Consider the following 16,951-nt stretch of genomic DNA (forward strand, 5'->3'; position numbering starts at 1 on the left):
TGCTACTCTCAGTCTTGTTGGGTGTTGTTGACATTATAGGCTACCGGTTATCTTCACCATCTCCCCATCTCTCTCTCTCTCTCTGTATAAAAGTTCTGTCCTGATGAATCATGTCGATAATAGCTGACTCTCTGCTCAGTACTTAACTCACCGTCATCATTATGTTTGTTTCTAGATCCGCTCATTGACAGCAGATCTGATCAGCCCCGTAGGCATCATATTCCACTCAGTCTAAGGCCATTTCTGCTATACTACTCTCTGGAGTCTAGACCCAAATAATGCATTCTGCTAACCCTAGAGAGAGAGAGAGAGAGACAAAGACAGAGAGATAAGGTGAGAAAGAGAGAGAGAAGGAGAGGACAGAGAGAGAGAAGGAAAGGACAGAGAGAGAGAAGGAGAGGACAGAGAGAAAGAAGGAGAGGTGACAGAGAGAGAGAAGGAGAGGACAGAGAGAGAGAAGGAGAGGACAGAGAGAGAGAAGGAAAGGACAGAGAGAGAGATGGAGAGGACAGAGAGAGAGAGAAGGAGAGGACAGAGAGAAAAAGGAGAGGTGACAGAGAGAGAGAAGGAGAGGACAGAGAGAAGGAGAGGACAGAGAGAGAGAGAGAAGGAGAGGACAGAGAGAGAGAAGGAGAGGACAGAGAGAGAGAGATGGAGAGGACAGAGAGAGAGATGGAGAGGACACAGAGAGAGAAGGAGAGGACAGAGAGAGAGAAGGAGAGGACAGAGAGAGAGATGGAGAGGACAGAGAGAGAGATGGAGAGGACACAGAGAGAGAAGGAGAGGACAGAGAGAGAGAGACAAAGAGAGAGAGAAGGAGAGTACAGAGAGAAATAAGGTGAGAAAGAGAAAGAGAAGGAGAGGACAGAGAGAAGGAGAGGACAGAGAGAGAGAAGGAGAGGAGAGAGAGAGAGAAGGAGAGGACAGAGAGAGAGAAGGAGAGGACAGAGAGAGAGAAGGAGAGGATAGAAAGAGAAGGAGAGGACAGAGAGAGAGAAGGAGAGGACAGAGAGAGAAGGAGAGGACAGAGAGAGAAGGAGAGAACAGAGAGAGAGACAAAGAGAGAGAGAAGGAGAGGACAGAGAGAGAGAAGGAGAGGACAGAGAGAGTGAAGGAGAGGACAGAGAGAGATATGGTGAGAAAGAGAGAGAGGAGAGGACATAGAGAGACGGAGAGGACAGAGAGCGAGAAGGAGAGGACCGAGAGAGATAAGGGGAGGATAGAGAGAGAGAGGGAGAGGACAGAGAGAGATGGAGAGGACAGAGAGAGAAGGAGAGGACAGAGAGAGAGAAGGAGAGGACAGAGAGAGCAGAGAGAGATGGAGAGGACAGAGAGAGAGAAGGAGAGGACAGAGAGAGAGAATGAGAGGACAGAAAGAGAAGGAGAGGACAGAGAGAGAAGGAGAGGACAGAGAGAGAGAGACAAAGAGAGAGAGAAGGAGAGGACAGAGAGAGAGAAGGAGAGGACAGAGAGAGTGAAGGAGAGGACAGAGAGAGAAGGAGAGGACAGAGAGAGAAGGAGAGGACAGAGAGAGAGACAAAGAGAGAGAAGGAGAGGACAGAGAGAGAAGGAGAGGACAGAGAGAGTGAAGGAGAGGACAGAGAGAGATATGGTGAGAAGAGAGAGAGGAGAGGACAGAGAGAGAGAAGGAGAGGACAGAGAGAGAGAAGGAGAGGACAGAGAGAGAGAAGGAGAGGACAGAGAGAGAGACAGAAGAGAGAGAGAAGGAGAGGACAGAGAGAGAGAAGGAGAGGACAGAGAGAGATGAAGGAGAGGACAGAGAGAGATATGGTGAGAGAGAGAGAGAGAGAGAGGAGAGGAGAGGACAGAGAGAGAAGGAGAGGACAGAGAGAGAGAAGGAGAGGACAGAGAGAGAAGGAGAGGACAGAGAGAGAAGGAGAGGACAGAGAGAGAGACAAAGGACAGAGAGAGAAGGAGAGGACAGAGAGAGAGAAGGAGAGGACAGAGAGAGAGAAGGAGAGGACAGAGAGAGATATGGTGAGAAAGAGAGGAGAGGACATAGAGAGACGGAGAGGACAGAGAGCGAGAAGGAGAGGACCGAGAGAGATAAGGAGAGGATAGAGAGAGAGAGAAGGAGAGAACAGAGAGAGAGAGTGATGGAGAGGACAGAGAGAGAGAAGGAGAGGACAGAGAGAGAGAAGGAGAGGACAGAGAGAGAGAGAAGGAGAGGACAGAGAGAGAAGGAGAGGACAGAGAGAAAGAAGGAGAGGTGACAGAGAGAGAAGGAGAGGACAGAGAGAGAGAGACAAAGAGAGAGAGAAGGAGAGGACAAAGAGAGAGAAGGGGAGGACAGAGTGAGAAGGAGAGGACAGAGAGAGAGAGAGAAGGAGAGGACAGAGAGAGAGAAGGAGAGGACAGAGAGAGATAAGGAGAGGACAGAGAGAGATAATGAGAGGACAGAAGGAGAGAGAGAGAGAGAGGATAGAGAGAGAGTGATGGAGGACAGAGAGAGATATGGAGAGGACAGAGAGAGAGAGGAGAGGACAGAAGAGAGACAGAGAGAGAGGAGAGGACAGAGATGGAGAGGACAGAGAGAGAGAAGGAGAGGACAGAGAGAGAGGAGAGATAAGGAGGAGAGGAGAGAGAGAAGGAGAGGACAGAGAGAGATAATGAGAGAACAGAGAGAGAGTGATGGAGAGGACAGAGAGAGAGAAGGAGAGGACAGAGAGAGAAGGAGAGGACAGAGAGAGAGAAGGAGAGGACAGAGAGAGAGAAGGAGAGGACAGAGAGAAAGAAGGAGAGGTGACAGAGAGAGAAGGAGAGGACAGAGAGAGAGAAGGAGAGGACAGAGTGAGAAGGAGAGGACAGAGAGAGAGAGAAGGATAGGACAGAGAGAGAGAAGGAGAGGACAGAGAGAGATAATGAGAGGACAGAGAGAGAGAGAGAAGGAGACGACAGAGAGAGAGAAGGAGAGGACAGAGAGAGGTTATTCCTCTCCATCCAATTTAACGGCACACGTAGCCTACATATCAATGCATACGCACAAACTATCTACTCCCAGGCCACACTATCTGGTTGTGGGCTGGGAGTATAGGGTGCTAGTATGTGGTGTGTGTGTGTGTGTGTGTGTGTGTGTGTGTGTGTGTGTGTGTGTGTGTGTGTGTGTGTGTGTGTGTGTGTGTGTGTGTGTGTGTGTGTGTGTGTGTGTGTGTGTGTGTGTGTGTGTGTGTGTGTGTGTGCTATATTTACATTTCTACACATGGTCCGTTTAGCTCCTCAGGCTGATCACAGTTCACTAGTAATCTATACACTATCAGTCTACTGTTGACATGACATTGCATCATTACTGTTATGTTGAAACCATCAAGGTCACCTAACCTTAAAAGGTTCAGAGGTCATCCTTAATTTTCATTCTGATTTTGATTATTTATGGTGTCATTACTAGTCTGTCTATGTGTACTTGCTCAGACCAGATGGCCAACTTAAAATGTACTCTCTCAACATCGTCTTTCAAACTCTCTTTTGTTGCCGCGTTCCTCTTTACTGTGCTTCTTTTTCATCAATTCAATCTTCTGCCGTTCTTCGTTCTCTTCATCCAAAGGTCTTTCTCTCCATCTCTTGGTCTTTCTCTCCATCTCTTGGTCTTTCTCTCCATCTCTTGGTCTTTCTCTCCATCTCTTGGTCTTTCTCTCCATCTCTTGGTCTTTCTCTCCATCTCTTGGTCTTTCTCTCCATCTCTTGGTCTTTCTCTCCATCTCTTGGTCTCTCTCTCCATCTCTTGGTCTCTCTCCATCTCTTGGTATCTCTCTCCATCTCTTGGTCTTTCTCTCCATCTCTTGGTCTTTCTCTTCATCTCTTGGTCTTTCTCTCCATCTCTTTGGTCTTTCTCTCCATCTCTTGGTCTTTCTCTCCATCTCTTGGTCTTTCTCTCCATCTCACTCATAGATGTCTACATTTAGAGCCCCTTGGCCATGTGTGGTCTTGTCCTCCTCTGTGTCTATTCCTCCCAGGTGTTTGTCACACCTCTGATCCGGTGGGCTGTATGAAGAGACTGATGATGATGAGTATTCTCTGTTGTGCGTGACTGAACACAATATAGTATTGTCTCATGCCCACATCTCCTCTCTCTATCCTGTCCCCTACTCTCTCTTTCATCTCACTCACACGTTCCCCCTCGCTCCTCTCATTCAATTTCCTACACTCCCTCTCTCAAAAGTAATTTTCCTCACCTCTGCTCTCTCTCATATAATTTCCTAGAATCCACTCGGTCCTACTTTTACACCTATATCCCTCGCTTTCTTCCACTTCCTCCTTATTTCCAATGCTCTCCTCTGTCACGCCCTGACCATAGATTGCTTTGTATGTTTCTATTTTTAGTTTGGTCAGGGTGTGATGTGGGTGGGTATTCTATGTTTTGTTCTATGTTTGTATTTCTATGTGTTTGGCCTGGTATGGTTCCCAATCAGAGGCAGCTGTCTATCGTTGTCTCTGATTGAGAACCATACTTAAGGCAGCCTGGTTTTGCCCTTGAGTTGTGGGTAGTTGTTTTCTGTTTCGTATCTGTGCCAGACAGAACTGTTCCGGTTTCGTTCGTTCACGTTGTTGGTTCTTGTATTTTTCAGTGTTCTATTAAAATATTATGAACACGTACCACGCTGCACCTTGGTCCTCACCTTCCACCTACGACGATCGTTACATCCTCTCTTGTCCTCTATCTTGCCCTGGTTTCCCCCCTTTCTCTTTTTGTCCCTCTCTTTATTTTCTTCTCTATTCCCACTATATATTCTTTCCTATTATGTTCCCACCATCTTTCCATCTGTACCTAGCTTCATTCTGGCAGAAAATCAATAATGTAGAGAAAAAAGGAGAGAATAAAGAAAATACAAAAAAGATCTAAAACAAAACAGAGAGAGAGAGAGAGAGAGAGCTTAGGGATGGGGGGATTAAAACGAACTGATAGATGTCATGTTAGGCCAAACCGCAGTGTATTAACAATGTTGTCATGGTTTCCTGGAGGACATAATGTGTCACAATGAAAGCGCTGGACGGGAGGGTCGACCTGTCTTCCCATGCCCTGTAGGGGAACAAATTCCACATACCATGATGCAAGGCCCATCGCTACCATTATCGATGAGACCTGGACAATCTGACAACCCCCCGCTCTGCCCTGTCCACCTAAATCCCTGCTGACCTGGATCATACTAAGCCTGTGTCTGTCCACACATTGTCCAAGCCTCCATCTTTAACAATTGGAAACAACAGATACTAGATCAAACTGTCTCTTTTCCAGGATAAAAGCTAGAAGCTAGGGGTCACAGTCAGGTCAGATGGGTGGTGAGAGAATAGTTGATGTGGGAGCCTGACTGATGGTCCAGAGGTTTCTGTCCAGGTTGGAGCTACCACCTAACCCTATCGCTGCCTGTCTGTCAGGGGAGGAGCTACCACCTAGCCCTATCGCTGCCTGTCTGTCAGGGGAGGAGCTACCACCTAGCCCTATCGCTGCCTGTCTGTCAGGGGAGGAGCTACCACCTAGCCCTATCGCTGCCTGTCTGTCAGGGGAGGAGCTACCACCTAGCCCTATCGCTGCCTGTCTGTCAGGGGAGGAGCTACTACCTAGCCCTATCGCTGCCTGTCTGTCAGGGGAGGAGCTACCACCTAGCCCTATCGCTGCCTGTCTGTCAGGGGAGGAGCTACTACCTAGCCCTATCGCTGCCTGTCTGTCAGGGGAGGAGCTACTGCCTAGCCCTATCGCTGCCTGTCTGTCAGGGGAGGAGCTACTGCCTAGCCCTATCGCTGCCTGTCTGTCAGGGGAGGAGCTACTACCTAGCCCTATCGCTGCCTGTCTGTCAGGGGAGGAGCTACTACCTAGCCCTATCGCTGCCTGTCTGTCAGGGGAGGAGCTACCACCTAGCCCTATCGCTGCCTGTCTGTCAGGGGAGGAGCTACCACCTAGCCTAATATCTAGGCTAGTAGTAGGACAGACAGGTTGTAATATCTGATGGTGATGTGCTAGGCTAGTAGTAGGACAGCCAGGATGTAATATCTGATGGTGATGTGCTAGGCTAGTAGTAGGACAGCCAGGATGTAATATCTAGGCTAGTAGTAGGGCAGCCAGGATGTAATATCTGATGGTGATGTGCTAGGCTAGTAGTAGGACAGCCAGGATGTAATATCTAGGCTAGTAGTAGGGCAGCCAGGATGTAATATCTGATGGTGATGTGCTAGGCTAGTAGTAGGACAGCCAGGATGTAATATCTAGACTAGTAGTAGGACAGACAGGATGTAATATCTGATGGTGATGTGCTAGGCTAGTAGTAGGACAGACAGGATGTAATATCTAGGCTAGTAGTAGGACAGCCAGGATGTGTTGCTATGGGCTTGAGGTATTAGGACAGAAATAGGCTGGAAGCTCCCCCTCCCAAATAGTAAACCAGGATCAGGTGATTTAGCAAGACCCGAGCCTTTTTTTTTTACGTCAGATGGTAACACTCCTACAATCTGGGTTCAAATCCTATTTTTTATGTATATTTTTTTCAGGCTTGGAGCCAATTGAATAGTTGCAAGAGTTAAAAACCCACCAGTCTGGCAAACCTGCCCGTCTGGCAAATATTGAAAAGATTTGAAGTAGTATTTGAACCCAGGGCTGCAACTCTGTTACAACCTGGCTGGATGCTACAGTATAGTGCAACTCTGTTACAACCTGGCTGGATGCTACAGTATAGTGCAGCTCTGTTACAACCTGGCTGGATGCTACAGTATAGTGCAGCTCTGTTACAACCTGGCTGGATGCTACAGTATAGTGCAGCTCTGTTACAACCTGGCTGGATGCTACAGTATAGTGCAGCTCTGTTACAACCTGGCTGGATGCTGTTACAACCTGGCAGTATAGTGCAACTCTGTTACAACCTGGCTGGATGCTACAGTATAGTGCAGCTCTGTTACAACCTGGCTGGATGCTACAGTATAGTGCAACTCTGTTACAACCTGGCTGGATGCTACAGTATAGTGCAACTCTGTTACAACCTGGCTGGATGCTACAGTATAGTGCAGCTCTGTTACAACCTGGCTGGATGCTACAGTATAGTGCAGCTCTGTTACAACCTGGCTGGATGCTACAGTATAGTGCAGCTCTGTTACAACCTGGCTGGATGCTACAGTATAGTGCAGCTCTGTTACAACCTGGCTGGATGCTACAGTATAGTGCAGCTCTGTTACAACCTGGCTGGATGCTACAGTATAGTGCAGCTCTGTTACAACCTGGCTGGATGCTACAGTATAGTGCAGCTCTGTTACAACCTGGCTGGATGCTACAGTATAGTGCAGCTCTGTTACAACCTGGCTGGATGCTACAGTATAGTGCAGCTCTGTTACAACCTGGCTGGATGCTACAGTATAGTGCAGCCCTGTTACAACCTGGCTGGATGCTACAGTATAGTGCAGCTCTGTTACAACCTGGCTGGATGCTACAGTATAGTGCAGCTCTGTTACAACCTGGCTGGATGCTACAGTATAGTGCAACTCTGTTACAACCTGGCTGGATGCTACAGTATAGTGCAGCTCTGTTACAACCTGGCTGGATGCTACAGTATAGTGCAGCTCTGTTACAACCTGGCTGGATGCTACAGTATAGTGCAGCCCTGGCTACATGCTTTGAATCAATGGTGGAAATGTCATTACAGTAACAAAAGGCTGCACTTAGAGTCTGTCAGTCAGTGCTGTCTGTACCACCCCATAATTACATGACAGCAGGATGAAAGTGCTCTGTCTGGCTCTGATGGTGCCGGTACCACACACATTTTCTTCTGGTTTGAATTCCTTATCATCAGTAATATTGCACAAAGGCTGGAATTCATATCGAAACACATTGTCACGTTTACACATGTCTTCATTTACAAGCCACTGCCTGTGCACACTTGTTATTCTGAAAACTGGATTTGTATTAACCTGTGTGGGAAGTCTTCCTGGTAGTAATGTCATATGTTTTACCTCACCCCCTTTTTGACCACGGAGAAAAAGCTACTGCTTATAAACTGAGATGTGGATTTGAAAGAATAGAACTTATAAGTCTTATTATACCTACGTGGTTTTCGAAACCCTTGAAGAGCATATTGTGTTATAATGGCCAGCGGAGAGAGAGAGGGACAGCAGGAGGGACAGCAGGAGGGGCAGCGAGAGGGACAGCAGGAGGGACAGCAGGAGGGGCAGCGAGAGGGACAGCAGGAGGGACAGCGGAGAGAGAGGGACAGCAAGAGGGGCAGCAGGAGGGACAGCAGGAGGGACAGCAGGAGGGACAGCAGGAGGGACAGCAGGAGGGGGAGCGAGAGGGACAGCAGGAGGGACAGCGGAGAGAGAGAGGGACAGCAAGAGGGGCAGCAGGAGGGACAGCAGGAGGGACAGCAGGAGGGGCAGCGAGAGGGACAGCAGGAGGGACAGCAGGAGGGACAGCGGAGAGAGAGAGGGACAGCAAGAGGGGCAGCAGGAGGGACAGCAGGAGGGACAGCAGGAGGGACAGTGAGAGGGACAGTGAGAGGGACAGCAGGAGGGACAGCAGGAGGGGCAGCGAGAGGGACAGCAGGAGGGACAGCAGGAGGGGCAGCGAGAGGGACAGCAGGAGGGGCAGCGAGAGGGACAGCAGGAGAGACAGCAGGAGGGACAGTGAGAGGGACAGCAGGAGGGACAGCTAGAGGGACAGCAGGAGGGACAGAGAGAAAGAGAGAGAGACCTGTTGCGTTGGCACCAGCCCTGACATTTCAGCACCCAGTGACAATAGAGCTGTCTTCTTCCCACCTGTCAATCAATCAGCTGTCCTCTTGCGACTGAAAGGCGCAGGAAGCAGCGAGAACAGATGTGTGAGTGTGAACACAGAAGATCTATTTTTGTGGGCCCCGTCAGCCCTAAGACCAGACTCTGTACACTGTGTGAATCAGTGCTACATTACCAAACAGGAAATGAAATGGCACAATTGATTTCCAGCCTTCCAAGCCTGTGAAGATGAGTTCAGATTAGCAGACCTTTTATTTCAGGTGTCTGGCTTTAGGAGAGACAGACAGTGCAGCCGGGGTTCCAAAAACATAATCATTCACGGGGATATTACTGATGGCTTTCATAGCTACCTCATTATTACTTATTAACATTCTACATTCTTCTCTGTTGGGCCCCATGTCCACATACTGTACGTCTCTACTCCTATTGTAATTATGTCAGTTGATGGGATATGCCTGTAATGTCTTGTCTTGACACTTCTAAACATAGCCTGTAGGATAAGTAGACTTGTCTGCCTGTCTCACTCTCTGCTCTTCTCTGTGTTTTACCCAGGATCCTTCAATGCACAAGTTGGCCGGCGGGCGCAAGAAGACAGTGTCCTTCAGTAGCATACCCTCAGAGAAGAAGGTTCGTTTTTAGTTTCTCAAAAAAAAACTACCTGGATTTAGAATTTTAGTCTGTAAATGAAATTGAAATGGGTAACACTTTATTTGACCGACAGATGGATTTCAAAACGCATTCATAAGTCATACATGACGGATTCATAAGGAGGATAAGGATTCAATTGAAATGTATTCTCCTTCCCCCTCCTCCAGGTGAGCAGTGCGGCCGACTGCCTGGCCTTCATGCAGGGGGGCTGTGAGCTGAAGAAGGTGCGTCCCAACTCCCGGATCTACAGTCGTTTCTACACCCTGGACCAGGACCTCAGCTGCTTGCGCTGGGAGCCCTCTAAGAAGGATGGGGAGCGCGCCCGCCTGGACATGGCCACTATCAGGGAGGTTAGGACGGGGAAGAGCACTGAGACCTTCCTCCATAACGGACCTGCTGCAGAACACCTGGCTGAGGAGGCAGCCTTCTCTATCATCCACGGGGATGAATACCAGGTAGGAAGAGGGGCAGACACTAACCTGGTCCCAGATTAGTTTGTGCTGCCTTGACATTTCCTTGGGGAATTGTGGTGCCAAGTAGTTGGCAAGAGAGCAGAAACAAACTGGCAGTCAGGCAAAGGCAGATAACACTGAGGTTTTTTAAAATCATCATAGACAGCCTTTGTGTTTTTAATTATATTACTTTATTAATCTCTTTTATCTCATTTTTCCAAATGTTTTTAATTTGATTGTTTTACTTGAGAAAACTTTTAGATTTCATGTGATGTGTATTTGTATGTCCCAGTCTCTGGACCTGGTGGCTCTTTCAGCTGACGTGGCCAACATCTGGGTGACAGGGCTCCGTTACCTGGTGTCCCACCCCTCTGCCATCGGGCATGGAGGGGGGGCAGGCGGGGGAGGAGGTCTGGGAGAAGGGAGCATCATAGGGGAGGGTAGCCTCGGCAGTAAGATGAGGAGTGAATGGCTGGCCACAGAGTTTGCCGAGGTGGATGAAGACGGGTATGGGATCGTCGTAGAGGATACGGCCGTGGCAACCATCTGTAAGCTGTGTCCTGGCATCAAGGAGGCTAAGGTGAGTGTCTGTGTGTGTATGTGTACATGCTTGTACAGTATGTGTGTGTGTGTCCATGTGAGTGTACAGTTACACCAGAGAGAGAGAGCAATGGTCTAGCTTAAAATAGAAAACACGATTGTCTTCATAGCTGCCTAACCATCTGTAAGGTCTGTAATGGCATCAAGGAAGCTGAGGTAAGACGACGGGTAGTAAGTAACATTAGAGGAAGTAGAAAGGTTTAGAGATGATCAGAGTTGAGGTCAATTCCATCTCCAATTCAGTTAATTATCGCACTTTGTTTTCTGTTAAATTACCCCCAACCCTAATAATGAGGATAGCAACAGTTAGTATAACAGCTGTAATTACAAAAAGGATTGTCTTCATAGCTATATCTAAAGTTTAAATGAACATGCTGTAGGTGTATATCTAGTGTATAAATGGAACAGGCTGTAGGTGTATATCTAATGTATAAATGGAACAGGCTGTAGGTGGATATCTAGTGTATAAATGGAACAGGCTGTAGGTGTATATCTAGTGTATAAATGGAACAGGCTGTAGGTGTATGTCTAGTGTATAAATGGAACAGGCTGTAGGTGGATATCTAGTGTATAAATGGAACAGGCTGTAGGTGGATATCTAGTGTATAAATGGAACAGGCTGTAGGTGGATATCTAGTGTATAAATGGAACAGGCTGTAGGTGGATATCTAGTGTATAAATGGAACAGGCTGTAGGTGGATATCTAGTGTATAAATGGAACAGGCTGTAGGTGTATATCTAGTGTATAAATGGAACAGGCTGTAGGTGGATATCTAATGTATAAATGGAACAGGCTGTAGGTGGATATCTAGTGTATAAATGGAACAGGCTGTAGGTGGATATCTAGTGTATAAATGGAACAGGCTGTAGGTGTATATCTAATGTATAAATGGAACAGGCTGTAGGTGGATATCTAGTGTATAAATGGAACAGGCTGTAGGTGGATATCTAATGTATAAATGGAACAGGCTGTAGGTGGATATCTAGTGTATAAATGGAACAGGCTGTAGGTGGATATCTAGTGTATAAATGGAACAGGCTGTAGGTGGATATCTAGTGTATAAATGGAACAGGCTGTAGGTGGATATCTAATGTATAAATGGAACAGGCTGTAGGTGGATATCTAGTGTATAAATGGAACAGGCTGTAGGTGGATATCTAGTGTATAAATGGAACAGGCTGTAGGTGGATATCTAGTGTATAAATGGAACAGGCTGTAGGTGGATATCTAGTGTATAAATGGAACAGGCTGTAGGTGGATATCTAGTGTATAAATGGAACAGGCTGTAGGTGGATATCTAGTGTATAAATGGAACAGGCTGTAGGTGGATATCTAGTGTATAAATGGAACAGGCTGTAGGTGGATATCTAGTGTATAAATGGAACAGGCTGTAGGTGTATATCTAGTGTATAAATGGAACAGGCTGTAGGTGTATATCTAGTGTATAAATGGAACAGGCTGTAGGTGGATATCTATAAATGGAACAGGCTGTAGGTGGATATCTAGTGTATAAATGGAACAGGCTGTAGGTGTATATCTAGTGTATAAATGGAACAGGCTGTAGGTGTATATCTAGTGTATAAATGGAACAGGCTGTAGGTGTATATCTAGTGTATAAATGGAACAGGCTGTAGGTGTATATCTAGTGTATAAATGGAACAGGCTGTAGGTGGATATCTAGTGTATAAATGGAACAGGCTGTAGGTGGATATCTAGTGTATAAATGGAACAGGCTGTAGGTGTATGTCTAGTGTATAAATGGAACAGGCTGTAGGTGTATATCTAGTGTATAAATGGAACAGGCTGTAGGTGGATATCTAGTGTATAAATGGAACAGGCTGTAGGTGTATATCTAGTGTATAAATGGAACAGGCTGTAGGTGGATATCTAGTGTATAAATGGAACAGGCTGTAGGTGTATATCTAGTGTATAAATGGAACAGGCTGTAGGTGGATATCTAGTGTATAAATGGAACAGGCTGTAGGTGGATATCTAGTGTATAAATGGAACAGGCTGTAGGTGGATATCTAGTGTATAAATGGAACAGGCTGTAGGTGGATATCTAATGTATAAATGGAACAGGCTGTAGGTGGATATCTAGTGTATAAATGGAACAGGCTGTAGGTGTATATCTAGTGTATAAATGGAACAGGCTGTAGGTGGATATCTAGTGTATAAATGGAACAGGCTGTAGGTGGATATCTAGTGTATAAATGGAACAGGCTGTAGGTGTATATCTAGTGTATAAATGGAACAGGCTGTAGGTGTATATCTAGTGTATAAATGGAACAGGCTGTAGGTGGATATCTAGTGTATAAATGGAACAGGCTGTAGGTGGATATCTAGTGTATAAATGGAACAGGCTGTAGGTGGATATCTAGTGTATAAATGGAACAGGCTGTAGGTGGATATCTAGTGTATAAATGGAACAGGCTGTAGGTGGATATCTAGTGTATAAATGGAACAGGCTGTAGGTGGATATCTAGTGTATAAATGGAACAGGATATCTAGTGTATAAATGGAAGGTGGATATCTAGTGTATAAATGAACAGGCTGTAGGTGGATATCTAATGTATAAATGGAACAGGCTGTAGGTGGATATCTAGTGTATAAATGGAACAGGCTGTAGGTGTATATATAGTGTATAAATGAACAGGCTGTAGGTGGATATCTAATGTATAAATGGAACAGGCTGTAGGTGGATATCTAGTGTATAAATGGAACAGGCTGTAGGTGGATATCTAGTGTATAAATGGAACAGGCTGTAGGTGGATATCTAGTGTATAAATGGAACAGGCTGTAGGTGGATATCTAGTGTATAAATGGAACAGGCTGTAGGTGGATATCTAATGTATAAATGGAACAGGCTGTAGGTGGATATCTAGTGTATAAATGGAACAGGCTGTAGGTGTATATCTAGTGTATAAATGGATAGGTGTATATCTAGTGTATAAATGAACAGGCTGTAGGTGGATATCTAATGTATAAATGGAACAGGCTGTAGGTGGATATCTAATGTATAAATGGAACAGGCTGTAGGTGTATATCTAGTGTATAAATGGATAGGTGTATATCTAATGTATAAATGAACAGGCTGTAGGTGGATATCTAATGTATAAATGGAACAGGCTGTAGGTGGATATCTAGTGTATAAATGGATAGGTGTATATCTAGTGTATAAATGAACAGGCTGTAGGTGGATATCTAATGTATAAATGGAACAGGCTGTAGGTGGATATCTAATGTATAAATGGAACAGGCTGTAGGTGGATATCTAGTGTATAAATGGAACAGGCTGTAGGTGGATATCTAGTGTATAAATGGAACAGGCTGTAGGTGGATATCTAGTGTATAAATGGAACAGGCTGTAGGTGGATATCTAGTGTATAAATGGAACAGGCTGTAGGTGGATATCTAATGTATAAATGGAACAGGCTGTAGGTGGATATCTAGTGTATAAATGGAACAGGCTGTAGGTGGATATCTAATGTATAAATGGAACAGGCTGTAGGTGGATATCTAGTGTATAAATGGAACAGGCTGTAGGTGTATATCTAGTGTATAAATGGAACAGGCTGTAGGTGGATATCTAGTGTATAAATGGAACAGGCTGTAGGTGGATATCTAATGTATAAATGGAACAGGCTGTAGGTGGATATCTAGTGTATAAATGGAACAGGCTGTAGGTGGATATCTAGTGTATAAATGGAACAGGCTGTAGGTGGATATCTAGTGTATAAATGGAACAGGCTGTAGGTGTATATCTAGTGTATAAATGGAACAGGCTGTAGGTGGATATCTAGTGTATAAATGGAACAGGCTGTAGGTGGATATCTAGTGTATAAATGGAACAGGCTGTAGGTGGATATCTAATGTATAAATGGAACAGGCTGTAGGTGGATATCTAGTGTATAAATGGAACAGGCTGTAGGTGGATATCTAATGTATAAATGGAACAGGCTGTAGGTGGATATCTAGTGTATAAATGGAACAGGCTGTAGGTGTATATCTAATGTATAAATGGAACAGGCTGTAGGTGTATGTCTAGTGTATAAATGGAACAGGCTGTAGGTGTATATCTAGTGTATAAATGGAACAGGCTGTAGGTGGATATCTAACCTTTGCAAGTGTTACATACTGTACTTAGTACCATTGTGGGTGGATAGATTGAGTCTTTTGCAGTGTTGTCACACCTGTGGTTCCTACTTCCTACCCACCACACCTCTCAGTAGGAGTCCTCACAAAACCCTGAGTAGAACACAATGCCTCAATGTTCCTCAGAGAGAAACACTGAGGAGTCATACCCCTTGACTTATTCCACATGTTTGTTGTGGTACAGCCTGAGTTAAAATATTTTCTCACCCATCTACACACAACACTCCATAACGACAAAGTGAAAACCTGTTTTAGGACATTTTTTGCTAATTCATTGAAAATTAAATACAGAAATATGTAATTTATATAAGTATTAACACCCCTGAGTCAATATTTTGTAGAGGCACTTTTTACAGCTGAGAGTCTTTCTGAGTACTGTAAGTCTCCAAGAGCTCTCCACACCTGGATTGTACAACATTTGCCCAATATTATTTTCAAAATTCTTCAATTCTGTCAAATTGGTTGTTGATCATTGCTAGACAACCATTTTCAGGTTTCGTCATAGATTTTCAAGTAGATTTAAGTAAAAACTCAGGAACATTCACTGTCTTGTTGGTAAGCAACTCCAGTGGAGATTTGGCCACGTTTTGGGGGTTATTGTCCTGTTGAAAGGTGAATTCATCTCCCAGTGTCTGGTGGAAAGCAGACTGAACTAGGTTTTCCTCTAGGATTTTGCCTGTGCTTAGCTCCATTCCATTTATTTTCTATCCTGAAAAACTCCCCTGTACTTAACAACTACAAGCATACCCATAACATGATGCAGCCACCACTATGCATAAACATAAACATGTCGTGTCTTTGGCTATGCCGGATTAAGTGATATGACATGCTATTCTATAAAATAATTTATCCGCAATTAATATCACCTGATTGAGCTAATCATGTAAATGTAATTATCTAGAGAGTCGGGCACCACAAAATAATATTTATAGAGCTGTTATCTTCCGAATAAACTCTTAAAGACCTAGTAATATTTTACATCAATAGCAGTCAATATCAATCGTCATCGTAATTCAGTCTCATCTGAATTACAAGTTGAATCAGCAATACAAAATTGGGTTTAATTATTTATTTACTAAATACCTAACTAATCACACAGACGTACAGATACACACAATTAATCATAACTTGATTACAAATTACGTCATAAAGTAAAACGTCCCTAGCGGGCGGAACAGATATGACAGCTTGTTACACAAAAGAAAAGGGGCTGGGTTTGAGTGAAAGAGCGGGAAGACTGAGGAACAAAGGGAAGAAGCTGTGCTATTGTAAATACAGTATCTTATGCATTCTAAATTCGGAAAAGGAAAATGCAATAAACATTTACTCGTTGTGTGGTAGACAGGATACTCTGTCTGTTCCTTCCTAACCTGCGTTTGCAGCTTCGGTTGCTAACTCAACGGCTAGGAGGTATCACTTCTGTAGTGAATAAGAGTTCAAAGTTCATAACATTCGCAACCAAAGCTCACGCTGATGTTGGCTCCGTTCTGTAGTTATTATCTGAACCATTCTGACATAGGACCGTCGTCCTACATCCCCAGAACAGGAAGTTCTATTGTCGTCAAGGCTTTATATAGGAAGGGAGAAAAGGGGTGTGTTTCATAGTTTACAACCTCTGTCTCTTCACGTGGACGGGCCACTGAGTGCGCAGCCCTATCTTATGAAAATCCACATCTCACATTTTAGAAGCTAAACTCACATTTCTTTTCATCCCATCACAAATAATTTCATATTAAAACATTTAAATTGAACAACAACCATGTGAATCCGATAACTCTGATGTGTAGACTTTCCACTGTAGAGTTTATGTCATCTTATCATTCATGAGAATGTCTCAGATGACAACCGAGCTGACATCATATTCATTAAATACCACCGCATGTGCTCCATTGGTCGGATTACCAGAATATAGTTCATTTCCCCCCATCTTCTGCCATTCCCAGAATCTCTATGTTAACCAAGGGTTTTGCAAATGTAACCTCAGTAGGGTAGAGAGAGGCAAAAGGGGGAAAGAGGTATTTATGACTGTCATAAACGGCCGTGGCAACCATCTGACCCAGGCTAACGTCTTGACAAACATATGAAGAGTGGTACTCAGTTGCCCCAAACATAACACTTTGTATTCAGGACAAAACATTTGTTGCAGTATGACTTGTTGCAAACAGGATGCATGTTATATTTGTATTCTGTACAGGCTTCCTTCTTTTCACTTTGTCAATTAGGTTAGTATTGTGGAGTAACTACAATGTTGTTGATCCATCCTCAGACTTCTCCTTTCACAGGCATTAAACTCTGTAACTGTTTTAAAGTCCCCATTGGCCTCATGGTGAAATCCCAGAGAGGTTTTCTTCCTCTCCAGCAACTGAGTTAG

At 44.8% G+C, this 16,951-nt stretch overlaps 1 protein-coding gene across 1 annotated transcript in view; it reads left to right on the forward strand.

Annotated features, from left to right (window-relative positions):
- Nucleotides 1–16,951, forward strand: part of LOC118366927 (inactive phospholipase C-like protein 1) — a 163,286-nt gene that overhangs the window by 114,842 nt on the left and 31,493 nt on the right. The window contains exons 2-4 of the mRNA XM_052493692.1: nt 9,277–9,351; nt 9,540–9,827; nt 10,117–10,404. Coding sequence (XP_052349652.1) covers nt 9,277–9,351; nt 9,540–9,827; nt 10,117–10,404 — 651 coding nt within the window. The remainder of the gene's footprint in view (nt 1–9,276; nt 9,352–9,539; nt 9,828–10,116; nt 10,405–16,951) is intronic.

Source organism: Oncorhynchus keta, chromosome 34 (assembly GCF_023373465.1).
Source record: "Oncorhynchus keta strain PuntledgeMale-10-30-2019 chromosome 34, Oket_V2, whole genome shotgun sequence".
NCBI classification, from domain to species: domain Eukaryota; kingdom Metazoa; phylum Chordata; class Actinopteri; order Salmoniformes; family Salmonidae; genus Oncorhynchus; species Oncorhynchus keta.